The following is an 18,141-nucleotide window of genomic DNA, read 5'->3' as shown; positions in this document are numbered from 1 at the left end:
AAACGCAAACGGCGAAGCCTGGAGCCTTACTTTCCAGGCTTCAATATCATTGGCCTGCAATCAACAGCCAACCAACTGCCCCCTCCAATTCCATCCCACCTGCAGGCGACTCCTGTTTGAACACACCAAAAGTGACCGCCAGTTGAATCTCCTTTCTGGAAAGCATTGTATCTTGCAGTCAGCTTCATCGACCAGTTGGCGCAATTGAGATTCTTTTTGCTCGCAAATCTGGTTCAGCTCGATTGGATTCTAAGTTATAGCAAGCATTCACCATGGATCGCATTAAGGAGGTACGTTTCTGTCACCTGCACCTGCCTTCACTGTGGTGTTCCCTCGTGTGCAGGCACCACTCACTCGAGACTGCCGTAACACTTGCTTTTCTGCCTCACCTGGTTCGATTCAAAACATCACAGGGAACTTTCTATTCCTACTCTTCCCCTAACCATCCTCCTCCCAGCCGAACCACCTACAGATCGACAACGACCTACACAGCCACCATGGCGACCGCATTCGCTAACTTCCAGCAGAAAATGAACTCTCTCCGCATTGAGGCGGATGAGAATGCTGCAAAGGCCGAAGAACTTAAGGCCAAAGTCAAACAGTTGGAACAAGAGAACCTTCAGAAAGAGCAAGAGATCACTTCCCTTACACACCGCAATGGACTCCTCGAGACCGAAGTCGAGAAACTGGAAACAGCCATCAAAGAAGCGAAGGCTGCCGCTGGGGAGGCCTCAGAGCACAGCAACCTGAATGAAAACCTCCAGCGGAAACTCCAGCTCCTTGAAGAGGAAGCCGAAGCTGCCGACAAGACCTTGAGAGAGACCAACGAGAAGTAAGACTATTGCCCTATCCGACCAAGCATTGCTGACATTGTGTGCAGATTGCGTCAAACCGATGTCAAAGCAGGTCACTTCGAGCGCAAAGTCCAGGCCTTGGAACAAGCACGGGATGAGTGGGAGGCCAAGTACGAGGAGATGGCTAAGAAGCACGCCGATCTGCAAAAGGAGTTGCAAGAATTGGAGCAGAGCATGGGCAATATCTAATTTGGACCAACGAACAGAGTTGTTGTTGTTGTTGTTGTGAAAGGATGATGACCAACGTCTGGCAAGTGGACGGAAGCACGATGCCTAGACCACGACATACCTACGATACCACGGCATTCGATAAAGGGCGAGCGTTGACAGTTTGTTGAAAGGAACAGCTTGTATCATCCACTTCTTCGTTCTCGCGCCTGCTTTCGATTTTTGGCCTTCTCCTTTGACCGTGCCGTTTTCCTTTCCACCTTACTCTCATACCGGAAATTCCTCTTCTTCTTCCTCTTGGGTTTGTCGACGCTGCCTTTCGGTTTCTCTTGCGTCCATTTGCGTTTCTTCTTTTCTGAAAGATTCTCCGGCTCGGCTTCTGCACCGCCCTCCTCTTCTTGTGGATTCTCGCTGTCTCTTGCCTGTTCTGCCTTGAACAACCCTTCTCGACTTACATCCATGGCCTCTACCGTTACGGTGGTGTATTTGTCTTCGTCGATGTACTCCGCTTCATGATCGACAGGTGCAGGCTCAGAGTCTGAGATGCCAGACCATTCATCTGCGGATCCCGTACCGTCTACTCCATGTTCGGACCCGTCCAAAGCAGCGGTCGTCCTCAACATGGCATTCACCTGTTCGACATGTCGTTCTAGGTCTGCCTTTCGCTGCTCTCGTAACTGCCGGCCAAAGTCAGTAGGTTTCGTCGCGCCATTGAGATCGGGAAATTTGCCTTCTTCCGCTCCACGATCCTTTCTGCTCTAGCCCTCTTCTCCGCAGCCTCTTGTGCGTGCTTCGCTCTTTGTAGTTTTCGCTTGTGGAATCCAGTCAGGAACTCATGGCGCGCAGCAGGGTCGAAGGTGATTTCCTCCACTACTGTAGGCTCTGTCCGCCGGCGCTTCGTTGGAGGAGGCATTGTTGCTTTCTTTTAGGCTCTAGACCACAGTTCGAGACTTTCCGGCTTATAAAGTCTCTTAACAATTTACACGTTTGTTGACCCAGTTCTTCGCCGCAGGGAAATTCCATGCGAACTCGGGAAACCTGCCAAGCTTGTTTTCTATGGTATACGGCAGATCATATGCGGCATCTGTGCAGTCAAGCAGAGACAAACTTGACAACTCCTCAAGGGTCCGATTGCATCTCTCTTGCAACAACTCAGTGTATACATTGCGGCCCCAATAGCAAGATTGCCTTTCTCAAAGATCAATCATACGCAACAGAGACTCACCTGAGTCATCATATACAGCATCGGGTTTGCGAGTTGAGGAACAAAGCAATTGGTACACATTCCATGAGTATTCGGCGTCATGCCTTCCACCAATGACTCTATGGACAGGTTCGTTACATGGACCATAACTTTTTCTTCTAGAAAACCTCCACCAACGCCTCGCTATGCACGAGAAACATCGAATACTTGGTCGACATCTATCCAGATCACGGCGGCAATCAAGCCTTCGCCTGACCAGCACGCTCGAGCTTCCTTCTCTTCGCGCGCAACTTCTCCGCCTCAAGGTCACGCTTGGCGTTGGAATGCTGCATCTTCTCATACAGTTTCCTCTTTTTATTGCTCATCATCATCTTCTGGCGCTCGACTTCTTCGTCTTTCTGAGCCTGAGCTGTTTGACGGGCTTGACGGGCTTTCGCCTTCTGCGCGTCTTGTTTGGCGCTCGTAGTTGAGGTAGGGACAGGTCGGCCTGAAGCCTCTGCTTCGAGCTCGTTCTGATGCTGGGCCTCTTCGTCAATGTCGGAGGTTTCCGAAGCCTCCCCATCGTCGCCAAAGCCTGCAAATGCGTCGACTTCTTCGGATTCATCTTCGCCTTCGTCTCCGTCCACGGAATCCGCGACATCCATGCCACCGGCATCTACGTCTTCATCTTCATCTTCGGATACATCCTCATCGTCTTCCTCATCTTCGGAACCCTCCATCTCCGCTGCTTCGTCTTCCTCGATAGCATCATCGGCTTCACCTTCCAGCTCCTGTTCCTCCAGCGTCGCTCTAGGATCATACTGTCCGCCGGTGGGCTTGACCCAGGGACTCAGGTGGGGCGGCAGTGTCTCTCCGGGAGCATAAGTATCCGCGCGAAGCAGTTTACCTTCATTGACACAGTCCCATACCCATTGGGGCTGAACGTAGATGCGACCGGGCATGATATATCCTGGCTTGACCACTTGCAAATTCTGGTCATTGGTGGATGTCTCCTGCCCGCGTACAGTGGGCAATGGCTGTGCGGGTGCAGGTCTATCCACGATTTGATGCGTGATTCTCGGGTCGGTCTCATCGTGAGTGAATGCGCCCTCGCCGAGCACGGAGTCCCAGCCGACTCGTTTGCAGCCAAATGCTCGGAGCAGAAACTCGATGGGATGTCGGGGTGCTTCTCGCGAAATGAAGAACGTGCAATTGGAGAACAGCGTTGCTGCAGCGTCACCAGTCGTATCGGGCTGCGGCAGTGTGTCGCCTTCAGGTGCCGCAGGAGTAAACGTGTCGATCGTGCCGGCATCGGCCTGATCTTCGACTTGCTCGTCCACTCTGGGCTCTTCGTCAGTGCCGGCGTCCTGCGCGACCTTGTCGATCTGCGCTTGCACATCTTCAGTGTTCGCACTCGGCGTGTAGCCGTTCGTAAGTGTTCTTTGCTCGTCCTGCTGCTCGGTTGCTCCAGTGATACCGCGCCCTTCTAATGTGAAGGCCGCCAATTCCGCGCCTCGCTCGTCGCTGGCAACGTCAAATTTGGGTGGGTAGACCAGGCCGATCGACGTGTACAGGCGGTAGTTGATGAACCCGAGAAGAGTGCAGTAAAACTCTACGAATGTGCCCATGATCCTGTAGTCCACGTCTTGCGTTACTCTTTGGACGAATTTGTACGGGACCAGCCACATGATGTCCTGGCCCTGGATTGTGGCCTGATAGTATATGCCCTTGATGGACAGGAAGGATTTGCGGAGCGAGTGTGTCGTTATAAGATAGTGCTCAAATTCGTGGCAGAGGCGTTGGCAGCGGGAGATGACTTTGGCGGGGACAGTGGTTGTGGAAGGGAGGTTGGCGAACAAGAAGAGAAGGGAGAGGGCATCGTCGAGGTCGCGCAAAGCATCGATGAAGGTAGGGTATCTCTCTCGCACAATGTGGTCGAGCTTGATCTTGGGCATGCCATGCTTTTGCAGGCGAACTGCGTCTTGGACTTCATTACGACCCAGTGATCTCGCTATCTTCTTGTCTAGGGCTTTTTGTTCTCGGAACTTGCCTAGGAGAGGCTCGTGAAGAAGATATTGAATGTCTTTGGTGTAGTAGAAGGTCGTGGAGTGAGTGGCTGATTTGTTGGCTTTCTTGATGTTGCGTGGTTCACGAGGATAGATGCCTTTGAAGATGCAGAGTCTTCGAAAGTCCGGCAGGGAGATTTGTAACTTGCGCACTGCTTGAGTTCGGGTGATATAATTCTTTGCCTGGCCGGCCTGGCCTTTCTTCTTCTGTTTGCCCATGGCGATGTGCTTGTGAAGAGACTGGCGGTATGGGCGCAGATTGCAGACTCGACTCTATTTGCGGCGAAGAAAAAAATGTTGCAGAGAATTGGAGTAAAGAGTTTGCAAGGAAGGTCTGCCGAGCGATGTACTGTGACTTTCAATGGGCCACTTGTCAGCCTCGACTCCTCTTCCAATATCAGATCGATTCAGGTATTCATGGCATAGAAATGTCGATATCGCTAGACCGCAAGACGGTCGCGATATATGCGGGCGCCGTCTTCCTTCGGCTACTGGTATTTTATGCGTTGCCAGATCTCCCGGACTTTTTAAGCACGCAGGTCGAAATATCCACGCCAATATCGAGCTTTAAACGACTTCAAGAAGGGCTATTTCTTTATCAAAACGGACTGTCACCCTACGATGGCGGAGTCTACCACCAAGCACCATTGCTGCTAGTAATATTCGAGATATTACCCTCGACTGTGGTATTTGTTGGACTCGACGTCTTGAACGCGGTCGCTCTACATACAATAGCCGACAGTCTACGCTTACCATCACCTCGCTTTTCAAGACTGGACGGATCTTTGATTGCCGCCGCATATTTGTTCAACCCATTCACGATACTCTCCTGTCTTGGCAAGTCGACAAGCATCTTTACCAGTGCTGCCATCATCCAAGCAGTCCTCAATGCCCAGTCTGGAAATGCCGTACGAGCCATGTTTGGACTGGCCATTGGCACCTACTTGTCGATGTACCCTGCTCTCCTGCTACCACCGATTCTACTCATGATTCACCAAAGCCAGGGAAAGTCAGCAACGTTGACGACCTCAACCATTTCCTTTGCAGGTGCAATTGCGGCATTACTTGGCACGACTCCTATCTTGACGAACAATTTCGGAGACTTCCTCGCATCCTGTTACGGAGCTCAAATCACGGTCCCGGACTTGACACCGAATGTTGGGTTGTGGTGGTACTTTTTCATTGAGATCTTCGACTCATTCCGAGACTTTTTCATTGGAGTTTTCTGGTTGCACCTGGTGGGTTATGTTGGAGGAATGACACTGCGACTGCAAAACCAACCGCTATTCGTCGTCACTAGTCTATTGGGGCTAATGGCAATCTTCAAGCCATACCCAAGCATTGCCGACGTCTCATTGTATCTTGGGTTCCTCCCAATGTATTCCCATGTCCTGCCCTGTGAGTTCTGTTGTACCATATGGATCGCCGTCTGCTGACTATCTTAGTGACACGATACACCTTTATCGCTGCTTCGGTCTTGTTGTATTCGACGCTTCTTGGTCCAGCATTTTATCATCTGTGGATTTATGCTGGATCAGGCAATGCTAACTTCTTCTATGCCATCACATTGGTCTGGAGCTTGGGTTTGACCATCCTCGTTGGCGACACGTTGTTTGCCGTGATGCGCGAGGAATGGGAAATAGAGAGACCCGAGATGAAGGGCAAAGCTGCTCGACAAATATAGACCCAATAAGATCAGCTTGTCAAAGGTTTCGACAAGATGATGTAGGTTGGTTCTTTGATTGTGCCGTTTCGCAGTTTACGGGCCCTGGGAGAAAACTCGTCCTCGGCATAGCCCAACTTGATGTACCATTGAACTGCTCGAATATTGGCCTTGAAGACAGTCAGCATGACCTTGGTGACTCCGACATTCCGTCCAATGACTTCAACGACATCCATCAACTTCCTGCCTAGGCCTTTGGCCCGCCAGTCCGGGGAGAAATGGATCTCGTATATGTACACCACTTCATTGCCGTCTTCATAAGTGACCATAAAGGAAACGAAGCCGACGACATGGTCTTGCTCAGTCACAAGAATGTATTTCATGTCTGGCAGCTTCATCTCCCTGCGCTTCTTTGACGGAGACCATTTGATCTCGGAGTTATTGTAGTCTTCTCCGCTCGTCGTCTCGATCAGTCTCAAGCATTCCTCCAGATAGCCCGGCGAGATGTCCGACGCAGCTACTCGTAAGCTTCCGAGACGTGGATACAGCTTCAATACCGCTGATATGCCTTCTGAAGTGTCGAACTCTGCAAAGAACTCCGGTGCCGACAAAGAATTGACCTTTTCGACCAATTTGTGTTTGGCGCTCTTTTCTGATTGCGAAATATCCTTCGACCTTCGAAGTCTCTTACGACCTGGTTCTGCCATGACCGGACAATCGATGGTCCCTAGTTTTGTCGAGCCTGTGTGCTGGGAAAGTGCAATAACATACCTTGTACTCCGCTGTATTAGGTGGCCGTAATTCATTCCTCTTCCGGCACTTCATTTTGATGTTAAAATGATCCGCGGTATGACCATTACGTCAACGCACTTCTCCGTCGTGACAAAATGATGCATTTAGATCCCCAATTTCTACATCGCAACGATTCCAGGTTTGTTCGACGAGGCACTGCAATTCGCAAGTCTTCTTTGCTGATACGAGAGCTGCTCTCCTTTCTCCATGTGACTTGCTTGGTAATATGTCATGAAATGCTTCGGGAGCTACTAGTCGCCGCAACCTCGCCGTAGACTGCTCATCCCGTATTTTCCCTTCCTACGCCCTTCTCAATCAACCCCACCTGCGCCGTACTTTTCTCCTCTCGACAAAACAATGGCATCACCAGCGTCCTCATATATTCGCACTCTCCTGTCCTCCTCTCGTCCACGCCTCCCAAATTCCCTCCTTCGAACAGCTCATCCCTCATACCGAATAGTCTCAGTCGCCAGAATGTCGTCAGTCCCTAAGCTCAAAGACCCTTCCCTGCTCATCTCCAAGGCCTACGTCAATGGCGAGTTCGTCGACTCCAGCACCTCTCAGACCTTTGACGTCCACGACCCTGGCTCAGGCAAGAAGATCGCATCATGTCCTGAGATGAACAAGGATGATGTGTCCAAAGCTATCGCCGCGGCTGCTGAAGCTTTCAAATCTTTTCGCAAGACTCTTCCTCGCGAAAGAGCTACGATGCTGAGGAAGTGGTACAATCTGATGCAGGAGAATGCTGAGGATCTGGCTACACTCATTACTTGGGAGAATGGCAAGCCCTTCAACGATGCCAAAGGAGAAGTCGCTTACGCCGCCAATTTCTTCCAATGGTTCAGTGAAGAAGCTCCTCGCGTCTACGGCGACACCATCTACGCCTCGGTGCCGGGAAACAGAGTCATGACTATCAAGCAACCAGTCGGTGTCTGCGGTCTCATCACGCCATGGAACTTCCCTGCTGCCATGATCACCCGCAAGATCGGCCCTGCACTGGCTGCTGGATGTACAGTTGTCGCCAAATCGCCAGGTGAAACCCCATTCACAGCCAACGCCCTCGCAGAGTTGTCTCGACGTGCTGGTATCCCGCCTGGTGTCGTCAACATTGTGACTGCCATGAAGAACACCGCCGAGATCGGCGAGCTCCTCACCACTGACACAAGGATCAAGAAAGTTTCCTTTACTGGTTCCACTGGTGTCGGCAAGCTCCTTATGAAGCAAGCTGCTGGGACAATCAAGAAGCTCTCCTTCGAACTAGGAGGCAATGCCCCCTTTATTGTCTTCGACGATTGTCCCGATCTCGATGCCGCCGTGGCAGGTGCTATTGCCTGCAAATTCCGAAGCTCAGGTCAGACCTGTGTCTGTGCCAACCGGATCTACGTGCAAAAGGGCATCTACGACAAGTTCGCGGAAAAATTCGCTGCTAAGGTTAAAGACTTTAAAGTCGGATATGGTTTCGATGACGGCGTTACTCATGGTCCCGTCATTCATGACAGAGCTATTGGCAAGGTCGAGCAACATGTTCAAGACGCGCAGAGCAAAGGAGCGAAGGTGCTTGTGGGTGGCCAGAAATTGCCCGATCTAGGATCCAATTTTTACGCTCCTACAGTGCTCACGGGCGTGACCAACGACATGAAGATCGCTTCGGAGGAGACCTTTGGCCCTGTTGCCGGCCTCTTCCCGTTCGAAACAGAAAAGGAAGTTGTGGCACTCGCAAACGAGGCCGAGGTCGGTCTTGCTGGCTACTTCTATTCGAGCGACGTCGGACGGATATACAGAGTCGCTGAACATTTGGAAGTTGGTATGGTCGGTGTGAACACAGGTCTGATCTCTGACCCGGCGAGTCCGTTCGGCGGTGTCAAGGAGAGCGGTTTTGGACGAGAAGGGTCCAAGTATGGTATTGACGAGTACTTGATCATCAAGAGCGTGACGGTAGGTGGGATCTCGAATGAATTGCAAGGGTAAGAGGAGGCCTAGTAACGGACTGGGTGAGGAGTCATGTCAGCAGATCGCTATGTGAGGCCGTCCCTGTTGGCTTGGGAGGAATACTAGTGTCATATCGCTCCAGTGCGAACCGGGTAGGACATCGTTGCCGCAAGCGGAAAATTGTAGTATAGGCAGAGAAAAGTCACAGTACAATCTTATGACAATCAAACCCAGGCCGCCTTGTGTAGTTCCAGTTTCGAACTAAGGCAAATTGCTAAGCATGACGCCCCATACATTGCGGCTACAAGAGGAGCAGAGATCGCAGGTATTGCGTGAGCGTTCCTCACGGACAGTTGAAAAACGTCGGGCGTCCCGAGATAGACGACCTTAGCGATCTGCCACTTTTAATGTACGATTGGCAAGAAGAGGCGAGCGAAACAGGAGCGGATGGCTGAAGTTACATAGTAATGTTAGTGTGGTGAAAAGGAGGTGGGCCATCTAGTATCTACCCTCGACCTATCTAGTAATTGTCGACTAGTGGGCAAGATCTGCACCAAGATGCGAAGGACAGCGAGATGTCCAGCTGATATGCTGATTGAATGAATTGTAGCTATGTGGATTTGACACTTCGATGTAATGCTCAGCCGTGCTTCTCTCAGCTCCTTCAGATAGACCGCGCTCAGCTTAGCTCTATGCGTGTATGCGCAGCACATTCTGAGACCTGCAAATGCTGGCTGTTTCCTGCTCGTCGCCAACGAGAGACTTCACGACTGCTGGGAGAACGTCCAGACTTGGACGGTGGTCGTGCCTGTCGGCGTTTTGAAAACTCGAACATTTTTGAGGTGTGTCTTCTCGTCTCCTGGGATTGTCTCTCAAGTGATATTGAGAAGGGCCGCTGCTCCGGATTTGGTGGTATGTACCACGCATGTTCGGCTTCGTATCTGCTAGGTCAGATCTCTGCAAGTCCACAATAGCCATACTGTTCCTTAGCCATTTTCCGTGCTTCAGCAGCAAGATCGTCCAGCTCCTCGGCCTGTTTTCTGATCTTCGACGCAACGCTTGCACATTCCTGCTCATACAGCGGGAAAGCTTTGAACAACCGTGCCTCGCCACTTCTTCCCTGGATTGCTGTAAGATCACTTTCCGTGTTGTCGAAAGCGGTATGAAGTGTTTGTCGAATCTTGCTTGTGGCTTTCTTCATTGTCCACTTGAACTGTTCGGTCAATCTTGACCGATAGTCCTTCACGAACCTGTCACTTGAGACACGATCAAGCAGCGTGGTACTCAATGCTTCGCCCACACCAGGTCCTATTTCATGTTAGTGCCAATCAGCGATAATACCAAGGTGATTACTTACCACGAAGCTGCTTCATATCTGCGTACGTTTCAAGCATGCAGTCAACAATATCGGATCCCGGGCCAGCTGTATTTGCATTGGCTATGAGTCTCTCCATTTCCTTGATATAGAGGACCTTTGTGTAAGGAATCTCCGCCCTCAAAAGATCATGTCTCGCTGAAAGTGAGCTTAAAAAATTCGCAGGGGCTTCGAGCTGCTGACACTTTTCGCTGTATGATCTCCAGGGTTCGATGATCTTCCCGTCAAGGGCACTGAGGAGTCGTTTCTCTCTAACGGTGAACTTGCTCCAGCCTTCGGCGGTGACTGCTCTGAAGCACGCCAGAAGCTCACTGTTCCAGTCATGCAGACCAGCTCCTTTGGTAGAATGATTCCCGTTGTTTGCGGCAAAGGTACGCTTCGAATTCCAGTGCCAGTCATCCCATTGCTTTGCCACCTCCAGACAGGTCAAGCAAATCTGCGCGGTAGCTTCATCCAGTGGCAGAACAACGCAGTCCTTGAATGCCTGTCGCATATCAATCTCCCATTCAAGTAACGCGTTCTTGGTCCTTCTCAAATCATCTACCTCTGGGAGAAGTGGGGTGTTCTTGACTCCAAGGTTGACCCTGCTTGATTCCATCCAGGTTTCGAACGACCCAATCAAAGCAGTCACATTTTTCCGGATGAAAAGATCTTTGTCTTTGAACAAAGATTCCGCAGAAATTTGCTCTAGGCCACGACGAAGCGCATCCATTCCGCTGAGCTCTCTGCCTTCGTGGAACTCGGTCTGTTCATAGTACACATTGTCGATGCAGAATACCTTGAGTGCGCCTGTGCCAACCCACGAATCGTACTTTTGCTTGAGTTTGCCTGTCACCTTCTCGTTGCGCGCTTTGATCATGAGCGACTCCAGCTTGAAATCGGCTTGCTTCAGTGCCTTGACGTATTCGCCCCCTCTCATGTTGTCTTGGCTTTGTTTCACTCGTTTGATTTCAGCTTGAGCACGTCGTACATCTGCCATGTTAGCCATTTTCTCGAGACTCCGTCGGTTTGATAGATCTGCACTACGAGTGCAGACGATCGTTAGGTTGAAGCCAGAATTGCCACAGGCGTCTGCACGCTCCCTCATTCCTTTAAGGAATTCCAGCACAATGGGATCGTCGACAACACGATCGATTCTGACCACAAGGCAAAACTCGTCGCATCTTGACATTGCTCTTCTTGCGGCTCTCACTCTAGCGACATTGATGTCTTTGAAACCGGGGAGATCGATCAGAGTCAATCCGCGGCTGAGGATATCAATATCGGCAGAGATGCGTAGATCCTTCACGAATGGCCAAAGACCGCGATCGATGAGCAGCGACTGTTGTTCCTGGCAATCATCCGCATCCATAGATTCGTGCTTCCAAGTGTAATCCGCGTGCATCTCTTCTGGGAAGTCGAGTGCCTGGATGTAACCCTGTAGGTAATCTAAGGCTTGTTCTCTGCTTTCCTCATTGTCCTCATACTCGAGTTTTTCGAGATCGAAATCCTCCATCCCGTCAAAGGCTGCCTCAAAAACGGCCTTTGCTGCATCACGATCATTCTGTAGAACTTCGACGCTATGTTGGAGCTCCTGCGGCGTCGCGAAATCGTACCGGCGAAAGTCCAGAAGTAGATCTGCAATGTATTTACCGAGCTCTGCGGAGTTCATGAAGCTACATTCAAGAGTGAATGGAGCTTGCTGTTCGATCTGCTGAAAGGCATACGCAGCGGCGAAAGGTGTCACAGCAGTGCCGTTCGCTTCCGTCTTCGCAAGACCCGGCTGATCCATGATAGAGTTGAGGGAGGTGGATTTTCCAGCGCCCGAATCGCCGACAAACCCGACAAGCTTCTCCGTCCGACTACGAAAGCTTGCCAGGTCGATTGCGTCCCGAAGTAGCTGTTCTGGAAGTGTTTGGGGGCACTTCTTCAAGAGATCGACGATGACTCGTGCAATATTGATCCCAATTTCCACAGCCACCTCGAAAGACGGCTCACGATATGGAGGATACTGAAGCGGATGGCGTGAGATTTGGCCTTTGGCGTCCAGCATCAGCTGGTCATCGTCCGGCTGGTCCGACGAGGTGGGTTTCATGTTTGACGTGGTTGCGGGTTTTGTGATAGGGAGGATGGACCCAGGATTGATGTAAGTCCTTTGAGACTGACTCGCTTCACAACCTGTCTGGGAGTGAGAGTACTTTGAGGATTTGCTGTTGTAAAATATGGTGATATCTTGACCAAATGAGTATGGTAAAGACAAGGCCAGTGGCGCTTTCTGTTCCAGAAGTGCCACGTCGAGCGACAGCAAGGGCCGTACTGTACGGGCGTTGCAGAAGACAAATGACAGGCCAGGATACCTCAGAAGAAAAGAAGTCAAGCAACACTTCGGGCGATGGTGAAGCAATAAAGGGAAACGAGGAAGATGGGTGTTGAAAGAATGGAGAAATAGAGAGGCAGTAGTTTAGATAGACGGAATATACAGGCATATGCACATGCACGTGTCACTGTGCAAGGCAGAGCAGTTGAAGGGAATGTGAGGCGGTACCAAAGTGAGAACTGAGTTCAGTAAGCAGCGTCAAGTCAGAGGAGTGCGAGGGCAGTGAAGTAGTGTTAGGAGCCGGTTCCCTGTCCTCTGGGTCTGCATGTGCAATGTTGCGATGATCGCATCATCAGGAGGCGGCTCCTCGCAGTGAGCATGCAATTATCCGTATGTCCGCAAGGCCGGGAACGGTGGCCAGCAGCAACATCTCTGTTTACCACCATTCCCACCTAGACGTGGCTGCCAAGCCAATACCTTTCGCAATCGATGCAAGACATCGGAAAAGAAGCATCGAGACGCGTGAGCGCGTTGCAGGAAAGGCATTGACGTCTCAGGTAGGCAGTAGAGTGGCACGAGTGGACATGAAAGGGCGACAAAAGAATGGGAGGATTGATGGTCGTCAGAACAATGAACACACAGGGCTGGGCGCCAAGCCACTGGACTCTTCTGCACCAGCCGAAGCATCTTCACCATTCCGGCACAGCCTTGCAATCTACTGTGTACACACTGCACCCGATCCAGTTCTCTCATTCCTCAGTCCAAAGACCTGTCCGTACTGTCACTATCTACAAGAATATTCGTACAATTACAAGTGGCCTGTTCCATCCCTCCTTCAAAACCTGGCAGACAATAGCGTGCCGTGCCGTGCCGCCTGGGAACCGGTTACGTAGCCTCGTTAACTCCTGATCGCCATGCCGTCAAAGTCATTCCATTCGTATCAAAGACCAAGATCCCTGGTCGGTCGCGACCGTACAACCGACATACTTCTGGAGCCCCATTTGCCCAACGCCAGTTCCTCCAGCGGCTTAGCCTTTCCGACCCATATCGAACCCCGTGTCGCCTTCTCCTGGACCTCCGGTATCCAGAAGTGGGTGATGATAGCACCGAGGAACATGGCGGCGCTGAAAATGACCAGGATCGTGCCGTACCGCTTGGTCTGGTTGTCTCCTGTCGAGGTGAACTTGTAGTACGCAGAGAATATCTGGACGAGAATCGAACCCAGTTTCCCTGCCGCGGCGCTGATACCGTGGCACGTGGCACGATATCGTGTGGGGAACAGCTCTGCCGGGATGATATAGGTCGTCGAGTTAGGTCCTGTAAACGCCTTGGTCAACAACATAGCTCTACTCAATCCGGGGAAAGAACGACTTACCAAAGTTGAAGGCCAGCTGCCCGATGACATAAAGTGTGATGGCTAGAGCACCTTCTTGATGGATCGTGATAAAGACCGTGCCCAAAGCGATGAACAATGCCGCCAAAACGAGGAAGCCGTATTTCTGGAGACTGACCCTGTTCAGACGACTTGCTGTAGTGATCATCAACAGTCCACCAGCAAAACTGCCCACATTCAAGATCACCAACGCGTGCAACGAACTGTTCAAGAACATGTCGTATACGTTGGCGTCCGGTTTGTCGTTGGTCATCCAAGGCGGGCTGGGCCCGGAGATATTCAGGGAACCCCAAGTCTTTGCTAAAAACTGCGGACTCGACAGACCGATGCCATAATATCCAAAATCAAGTAGGAGCCAGCACATTGACGTCGCAGCAAGCGTCTTCCAATTGCCTTCGATCCAGAAGTACTGTTTGATGTCGGCGATGGATAGATGCCACGACGAGTTGAGGGTGGTCAATGGTGCTGGCGCTATTGTCCATGATGGTGATGCTTCGGAGTGCTCGTCAACGGATCGGTTCGAAAGATTGGATTCCTCCAACGAGTCACACCACATGTTGGATTCCAGCTCACTGCTCATAGAAGACTCGCCAAACAGCTGAGTCGCGTCGAATTCGGCTTTGACCGGGTCATCCTCGATATCGAGGAGGAATCGTGGAGTTTCGGGAATGGCAAACCGGAAGATCAAAGCCACCACTCCAGGAACGACTCCGAGACCGATAATCCACCTCCACATTTGGTCCACACTACGAACGACATCGTCGCTGTTGGAGCTCCTGGAGATACTGACAACGATAAGCGAGATGAGGTTGCCCGCGATCTGGCCTAGCGGTTGCATAAAGAACACAGTTGCCATCATACGGGCTCGGTGTTTGGTGGGAGCGAACCTGTACAGCATCAGCACCTCGATCGACTTGGGAACGGTTCAGAACGGCGACACTTACTCCGCAGTAATCACCGCACTGAGAGGATAATCTGCTCCTACTCCAATGCCTACCATGACCCTCCACCAGATCAACCAGGAGTAGATGCTCATACTGCCATTGTAGCCTCGTGAACTCATCACGACACCGAGGGTGGACCCGATGAGCAACACCAACTCAATACCATACATCTTCTTTCGGCCATTCCTGTCGCCCATGTACCCAAAGGCTACCTGACCGAGCAGAGTTCCAGCCAGTGTAGCAATGTTGATACATGTCAGTCGAAACGACGAGACTTCATCATGCCAGTAAACGTAGGCGATCATAGGAAGGGCAACATTGCCGGCGAATAACTGCACACGGATCAGTCGTGACACCAGAGAGGTATGTGCGCAAACCGCTGGTCAATGCGTACCGAGAATCCATCCAGCAGGAATCCCACTCCGGCAACCAGGACGACGACCCATTGAAAGCCTTGCCGATCGATCGTCTCGTAAATCTGTCGGACACGGACATGACGATCCTATGAAGCAAAGATCCATTAGTCTTTAGTGCTCATTGTTAAGAGTTCGAAAATTTGTTGCGACTCACCCGCTCGTGGTCAAAATCTCGGGCTCTGTCGGTTGCGTAGAGTCGTCCGCGCCATCGTCCCATTATGAGCTTTTTTGAGCGTAATCAGAACGGGGCCAAAATGGAGGGGTTCGGGTTGGATCAAGGGTCCATGTCGAGAACACTGCGCGCAAGCATTCGATAAGCTGCGAGGTCGGATCGTTGGATGTTGGACAATCCAAAAGTACAGAATAGATTGAGAGGTCGAAGACTGCAGACAATAAAGGCGGTCTCGATTCGCACCGGTACCTGAAATTCCTTTTGCTAATGAGGGTCCTCCATGCCGGAGGTTAGGTGCCTTATGTTTAGTGTCCCGGACTCTGCAGACGATACCAAAAGTGTCTTGGGAAGTCGGTGTGACCACGTCTAGAGATCGGGCGGCGAGGGCCTTTCGAGGGATCCACTTCCACCAGGCGTTTGATAGTACTGTGGTAATCACGCCAGCATGACCGAAAAGCCCTCATCGTGCCGGATGGCAAGGCTCACAGCGTTCGAGAGAAGGCCCACGAAAAGTAGAGACAGTGAGGGGTGGTGTGAAGAAGCGAAGCAGCGTGCATGAAGCTGCCTCTTAGGTTCGTCGGGGAGTTGATGGGGATGATTAGAATGGAGATTTTCGGTCCAGTCAGCGGTGGTATATGCTCCCACGTGTGATCCCAGGTCCATGTCACAGAATTTCTTCGCAAGGAGCCCTGGTGATGACCCCAGCCATCGTTAAAGTCCTTTGGCCTAGTTAGTGAGCCTGAATGGTACACCTGCGCCAGCTCCACGCCACCCTGAACCTCCTTGAAACCCCCGAAGATCCGATTCCATTATGGCACATTTCTCATCGGTAGCGTGGGGACCACAAATTCCGAGCACCAGTGATGGAGAAGACCTGAATTCTCCAGGCTGCTGGAGGTCCATCAACAGGTTCAAAGCCTGTCAAGGCACGAGGTGTTGGAATCTCGACAGTCGGTTGGTTCCCGGCCGACCTCGTCACCACTCACGATCGATGATCCGGACCATACGGCACGACAGCAAGGCGGTACATGCCGCCTGCCAGCGCCCGGGGTGGCATTTTTGACATTTTGGGCATATCTGAAAGCACTCGATTCCTTTAAGCACTTGACAGCCGCGCGGATTCCCAACGATAAGCTCTCGAAATCCGCGGCAGCAGTAGGTGCAAGATTGACATTCCGTCCAAAACAGTTGACGAAGTCTATCCAAAATTATATCCCACCTTGTTTCACGTTCTTCATTATATGTCATAAAGACAAATTGCAAGAGAATATCTCTGTCGGGTATCCTGACGTTCGCTCATACGCTCATACAATGGCTTTGATCAAAGTCCACTAATATATACATGCCGGTTCAAGCTTGAAAACCAACTCCGTGACAAAGGAGGCCGAAGAATCGCTTTTGGTCTGCAGAAACTGTCAGTCTGTCTTCACTTTCTCTCATGATCCGCGGCCATTGAGGTACACACCATTCTCGTCGAGAAAAAGAATATGCAGCGTCTTCATCTGGGATAACAGGTCAAAATTCGGTCGTAAGGAAAGTGTAAGAGGCCGGCCAGGTTTCTTGCTCTGTTCAATGTGGTCAATGCAATCGACTGTCAATTTGTCAGTTCATGTAGTCCCATCTTGTCAAAGACCGGCACAATCCGCCGAAACAGCACTGGTCCAGCACGTTGCGCGATGTTTCAGTTGGCTTGCTCTCTGACTGGTGTTGACAACCCCAATCTTAGGGGCAGAGGAAGGAGTTGCAATATCGCCCGTGTTGTGGGACATGTATACAAGTACTTACGGGGAATCGTGATGTATCTTTTCTTCTCTTTCCGCTGTGAATTGGTAAAGAACAGGATGACTTGTCGCCCATTCCGAGCTCGTAGGATGCGTAAGTTTTGACTGATGCATTCTTCACCTCGACCTTTTGATTTGGCTTCCGCAATTCCCGCAGTAAACACCACTGTTTGACCAAGGAGTGCCTCTTGGAAGTTGATGCAATCTGTAGACGTATATGTCGGTCAGATGTTCGGCGGCAACGCGCAGCAATAGAATCAAGTCTGCTCCTACCTTCCCAAGTGTCGAATATGTAATGAGGCTGTGCCTGGAACAGCGTCGACGCAGTTTGTACAGTCTGCTCTTCGAGAAACGAGACCCGAGAAATATGGCTCGAACCCGACGTGACGGGTTGTTCAAGGTGTGGAATAGGTATCCTGGTACCTGGGACTGTTTATTGTTCATTAGCGACGATGTGCGAGATGTATGAGTACGACGACCGACAAGAATGAACGAGAACACTCGTCATGCCCGAAGGCTCGCTCAACAGGATACGTTTCAGAGCCCCGGCTACATCTTTCTCGAGTTCGATTTGCGAATATCTCAATTTGAATAATTTGCTGCCTTTGCAGAAGGAGCTACAAGATCCGCACGGCCGATGGTCAGTATGGTGTCCGGCAGGGTGGAGGATTGAATGACAAACATTCAGTCATCGTCACATACATGGTAAGCGGCCTGGCAAGTGGCACGTGAATCGTGTGGTCTGTTGGCACACTGGACAATCTGCTTTTGTCGCTCGGAGGGCGAGATGTCGAGGGGGTAGGTGGTAAAGGAAAATTGGAAAATTGTATGCTGGCCGTTTCTGAAGCTGGGCTTAATGAAGATAGGCTGCTTTGTCGTGGGGAAGGCTGTAGAGGCCAGTCAGCGGTTTCATAGAAGGGTGACTGGCTGGACATTGCCGACACAAGCTATCGGCTTCTAGTCTGGCTGCTCTGTGTCCGATCGAATGTGGTTCAACAGGGAGATGACGGGGTGAGCAATAAAGCAAAGTCTCACCTCAAGCCATGGTTCAAGTGAGGTTCACGAGGAATCCTTGGGAGGTGGATTGACGTTGATAAGATGCCCTTGTA

General features: G+C 51.2%; 9 protein-coding genes across 9 annotated transcripts; 3 read left to right on the top strand and 6 right to left on the bottom strand.

Annotated features, from left to right (window-relative positions):
* The first annotated feature begins 38 nt into the window (after positions 1-38).
* On the top strand, positions 39-1,274 carry PV05_02142 (uncharacterized protein). The gene is made up of 3 exons (XM_013467221.1): positions 39-290; positions 528-832; positions 881-1,274. The coding sequence occupies exons 1-3, from the start codon at positions 273-275 to the stop codon at positions 1,041-1,043; spliced, it is 486 nt and encodes a 161-aa protein (XP_013322675.1). The 5' UTR covers positions 39-272; the 3' UTR covers positions 1,044-1,274.
* On the bottom strand, positions 1,020-1,993 carry PV05_02141 (uncharacterized protein). The gene is made up of 2 exons (XM_013467220.1): positions 1,753-1,993; positions 1,020-1,699 (listed from the first exon to the last, which is right to left on the bottom strand). Exons 1-2 carry the CDS (start codon positions 1,933-1,935, stop codon positions 1,208-1,210), a joined length of 675 nt encoding a protein of 224 aa, XP_013322674.1. The 5' UTR covers positions 1,936-1,993; the 3' UTR covers positions 1,020-1,207.
* A 297-nt stretch (positions 1,994-2,290) lies between these two features.
* Positions 2,291-4,517, bottom strand: PV05_02140 (uncharacterized protein). Its single transcript, XM_013467219.1, has one exon. The coding sequence runs from the start codon at positions 4,488-4,490 to the stop codon at positions 2,466-2,468; it is 2,025 nt and encodes a 674-aa protein (XP_013322673.1). The 5' UTR covers positions 4,491-4,517; the 3' UTR covers positions 2,291-2,465.
* A 162-nt stretch (positions 4,518-4,679) lies between these two features.
* On the top strand, positions 4,680-6,120 carry PV05_02139 (uncharacterized protein). The gene is made up of 2 exons (XM_013467218.1): positions 4,680-5,669; positions 5,717-6,120. The coding sequence occupies exons 1-2, from the start codon at positions 4,700-4,702 to the stop codon at positions 5,953-5,955; spliced, it is 1,209 nt and encodes a 402-aa protein (XP_013322672.1). The 5' UTR covers positions 4,680-4,699; the 3' UTR covers positions 5,956-6,120.
* On the bottom strand, positions 5,119-6,868 carry PV05_02138 (uncharacterized protein). Its single transcript, XM_013467217.1, has one exon. It carries the CDS (start codon positions 6,738-6,740, stop codon positions 5,967-5,969), a length of 774 nt encoding a protein of 257 aa, XP_013322671.1. The 5' UTR covers positions 6,741-6,868; the 3' UTR covers positions 5,119-5,966.
* Positions 6,863-8,889, top strand: PV05_02137 (uncharacterized protein). The gene has a single exon (XM_013467216.1). It carries the CDS (start codon positions 7,084-7,086, stop codon positions 8,692-8,694), a length of 1,611 nt encoding a protein of 536 aa, XP_013322670.1. The 5' UTR covers positions 6,863-7,083; the 3' UTR covers positions 8,695-8,889.
* Positions 8,890-9,604: 715 nt separating this feature from the next.
* Positions 9,605-12,104, bottom strand: PV05_02136 (uncharacterized protein; the record flags this gene model as incomplete). The annotated part of the gene is made up of 2 exons (XM_013467215.1): positions 9,605-9,963; positions 10,013-12,104. The coding sequence occupies 2 exons, from the start codon at positions 12,102-12,104 to the stop codon at positions 9,605-9,607; spliced, it is 2,451 nt and encodes an 816-aa protein (XP_013322669.1).
* Positions 12,105-13,013: 909 nt separating this feature from the next.
* On the bottom strand, positions 13,014-15,551 carry PV05_02135 (uncharacterized protein). Its single transcript, XM_013467214.1, has 5 exons — positions 15,234-15,551; positions 15,058-15,165; positions 14,664-14,995; positions 13,702-14,606; positions 13,014-13,643 (listed from the first exon to the last, which is right to left on the bottom strand). Exons 1-5 carry the CDS (start codon positions 15,294-15,296, stop codon positions 13,267-13,269), a joined length of 1,785 nt encoding a protein of 594 aa, XP_013322668.1. The 5' UTR covers positions 15,297-15,551; the 3' UTR covers positions 13,014-13,266.
* Positions 15,552-16,469: 918 nt separating this feature from the next.
* Positions 16,470-18,032, bottom strand: PV05_02134 (uncharacterized protein). The gene is made up of 5 exons (XM_013467213.1): positions 17,735-18,032; positions 17,516-17,649; positions 17,306-17,461; positions 16,717-17,237; positions 16,470-16,654 (listed from the first exon to the last, which is right to left on the bottom strand). Exons 1-4 carry the CDS (start codon positions 17,965-17,967, stop codon positions 16,933-16,935), a joined length of 828 nt encoding a protein of 275 aa, XP_013322667.1. The 5' UTR covers positions 17,968-18,032; the 3' UTR covers positions 16,470-16,654; positions 16,717-16,932.
* Between the last annotated feature and the right edge of the window lie 109 nt (positions 18,033-18,141).

This window comes from Exophiala xenobiotica, assembly GCF_000835505.1.
Source record: "Exophiala xenobiotica strain CBS 118157 unplaced genomic scaffold supercont1.1, whole genome shotgun sequence".
NCBI lineage: Eukaryota > Fungi > Ascomycota > Eurotiomycetes > Chaetothyriales > Herpotrichiellaceae > Exophiala > Exophiala xenobiotica.
This window is presented reverse-complemented; position numbering and strand designations above follow the sequence as displayed.

Excerpts from the sequence above, each read along its gene's own strand:
- PV05_02142 (XM_013467221.1), top strand. Across the intron at positions 833-880 it reads TTGAGAGAGACCAACGAGAA|ATTGCGTCAAACCGATGTCA; the intron begins GTAAGACTATTG and ends CATTGTGTGCAG.
- PV05_02141 (XM_013467220.1), bottom strand. The coding sequence starts at position 1,935 with ATGCCTCCTCCAACGAAGCGCCGGCGGACAGAGCCTACAGTAGTGGAG. Across the intron at positions 1,700-1,752 it reads GGATCGTGGAGCGGAAGAAG|TTACGAGAGCAGCGAAAGGC; the intron begins GCAAATTTCCCG and ends TTTGGCCGGCAG.
- PV05_02140 (XM_013467219.1), bottom strand. The coding sequence starts at position 4,490 with ATGGGCAAACAGAAGAAGAAAGGCCAGGCCGGCCAGGCAAAGAATTAT.
- PV05_02139 (XM_013467218.1), top strand. The coding sequence starts at position 4,700 with ATGTCGATATCGCTAGACCGCAAGACGGTCGCGATATATGCGGGCGCC. Across the intron at positions 5,670-5,716 it reads GTATTCCCATGTCCTGCCCT|TGACACGATACACCTTTATC; the intron begins GTGAGTTCTGTT and ends TGACTATCTTAG.
- PV05_02138 (XM_013467217.1), bottom strand. The coding sequence starts at position 6,740 with ATGAATTACGGCCACCTAATACAGCGGAGTACAAGGTATGTTATTGCA.
- PV05_02137 (XM_013467216.1), top strand. The coding sequence starts at position 7,084 with ATGGCATCACCAGCGTCCTCATATATTCGCACTCTCCTGTCCTCCTCT.
- PV05_02135 (XM_013467214.1), bottom strand. The coding sequence starts at position 15,296 with ATGGGACGATGGCGCGGACGACTCTACGCAACCGACAGAGCCCGAGAT. Across the intron at positions 15,166-15,233 it reads GAGATTTTGACCACGAGCGG|GATCGTCATGTCCGTGTCCG; the intron begins GTGAGTCGCAAC and ends TTTGCTTCATAG. Across the intron at positions 14,996-15,057 it reads TCCTGCTGGATGGATTCTCG|TTATTCGCCGGCAATGTTGC; the intron begins GTACGCATTGAC and ends ATCCGTGTGCAG.
- PV05_02134 (XM_013467213.1), bottom strand. The coding sequence starts at position 17,967 with ATGTCCAGCCAGTCACCCTTCTATGAAACCGCTGACTGGCCTCTACAG. Across the intron at positions 17,462-17,515 it reads GAGTGTTCTCGTTCATTCTT|TCCCAGGTACCAGGATACCT; the intron begins GTCGGTCGTCGT and ends AACAATAAACAG. Across the intron at positions 17,238-17,305 it reads CATATTCGACACTTGGGAAG|ATTGCATCAACTTCCAAGAG; the intron begins GTAGGAGCAGAC and ends ATACGTCTACAG.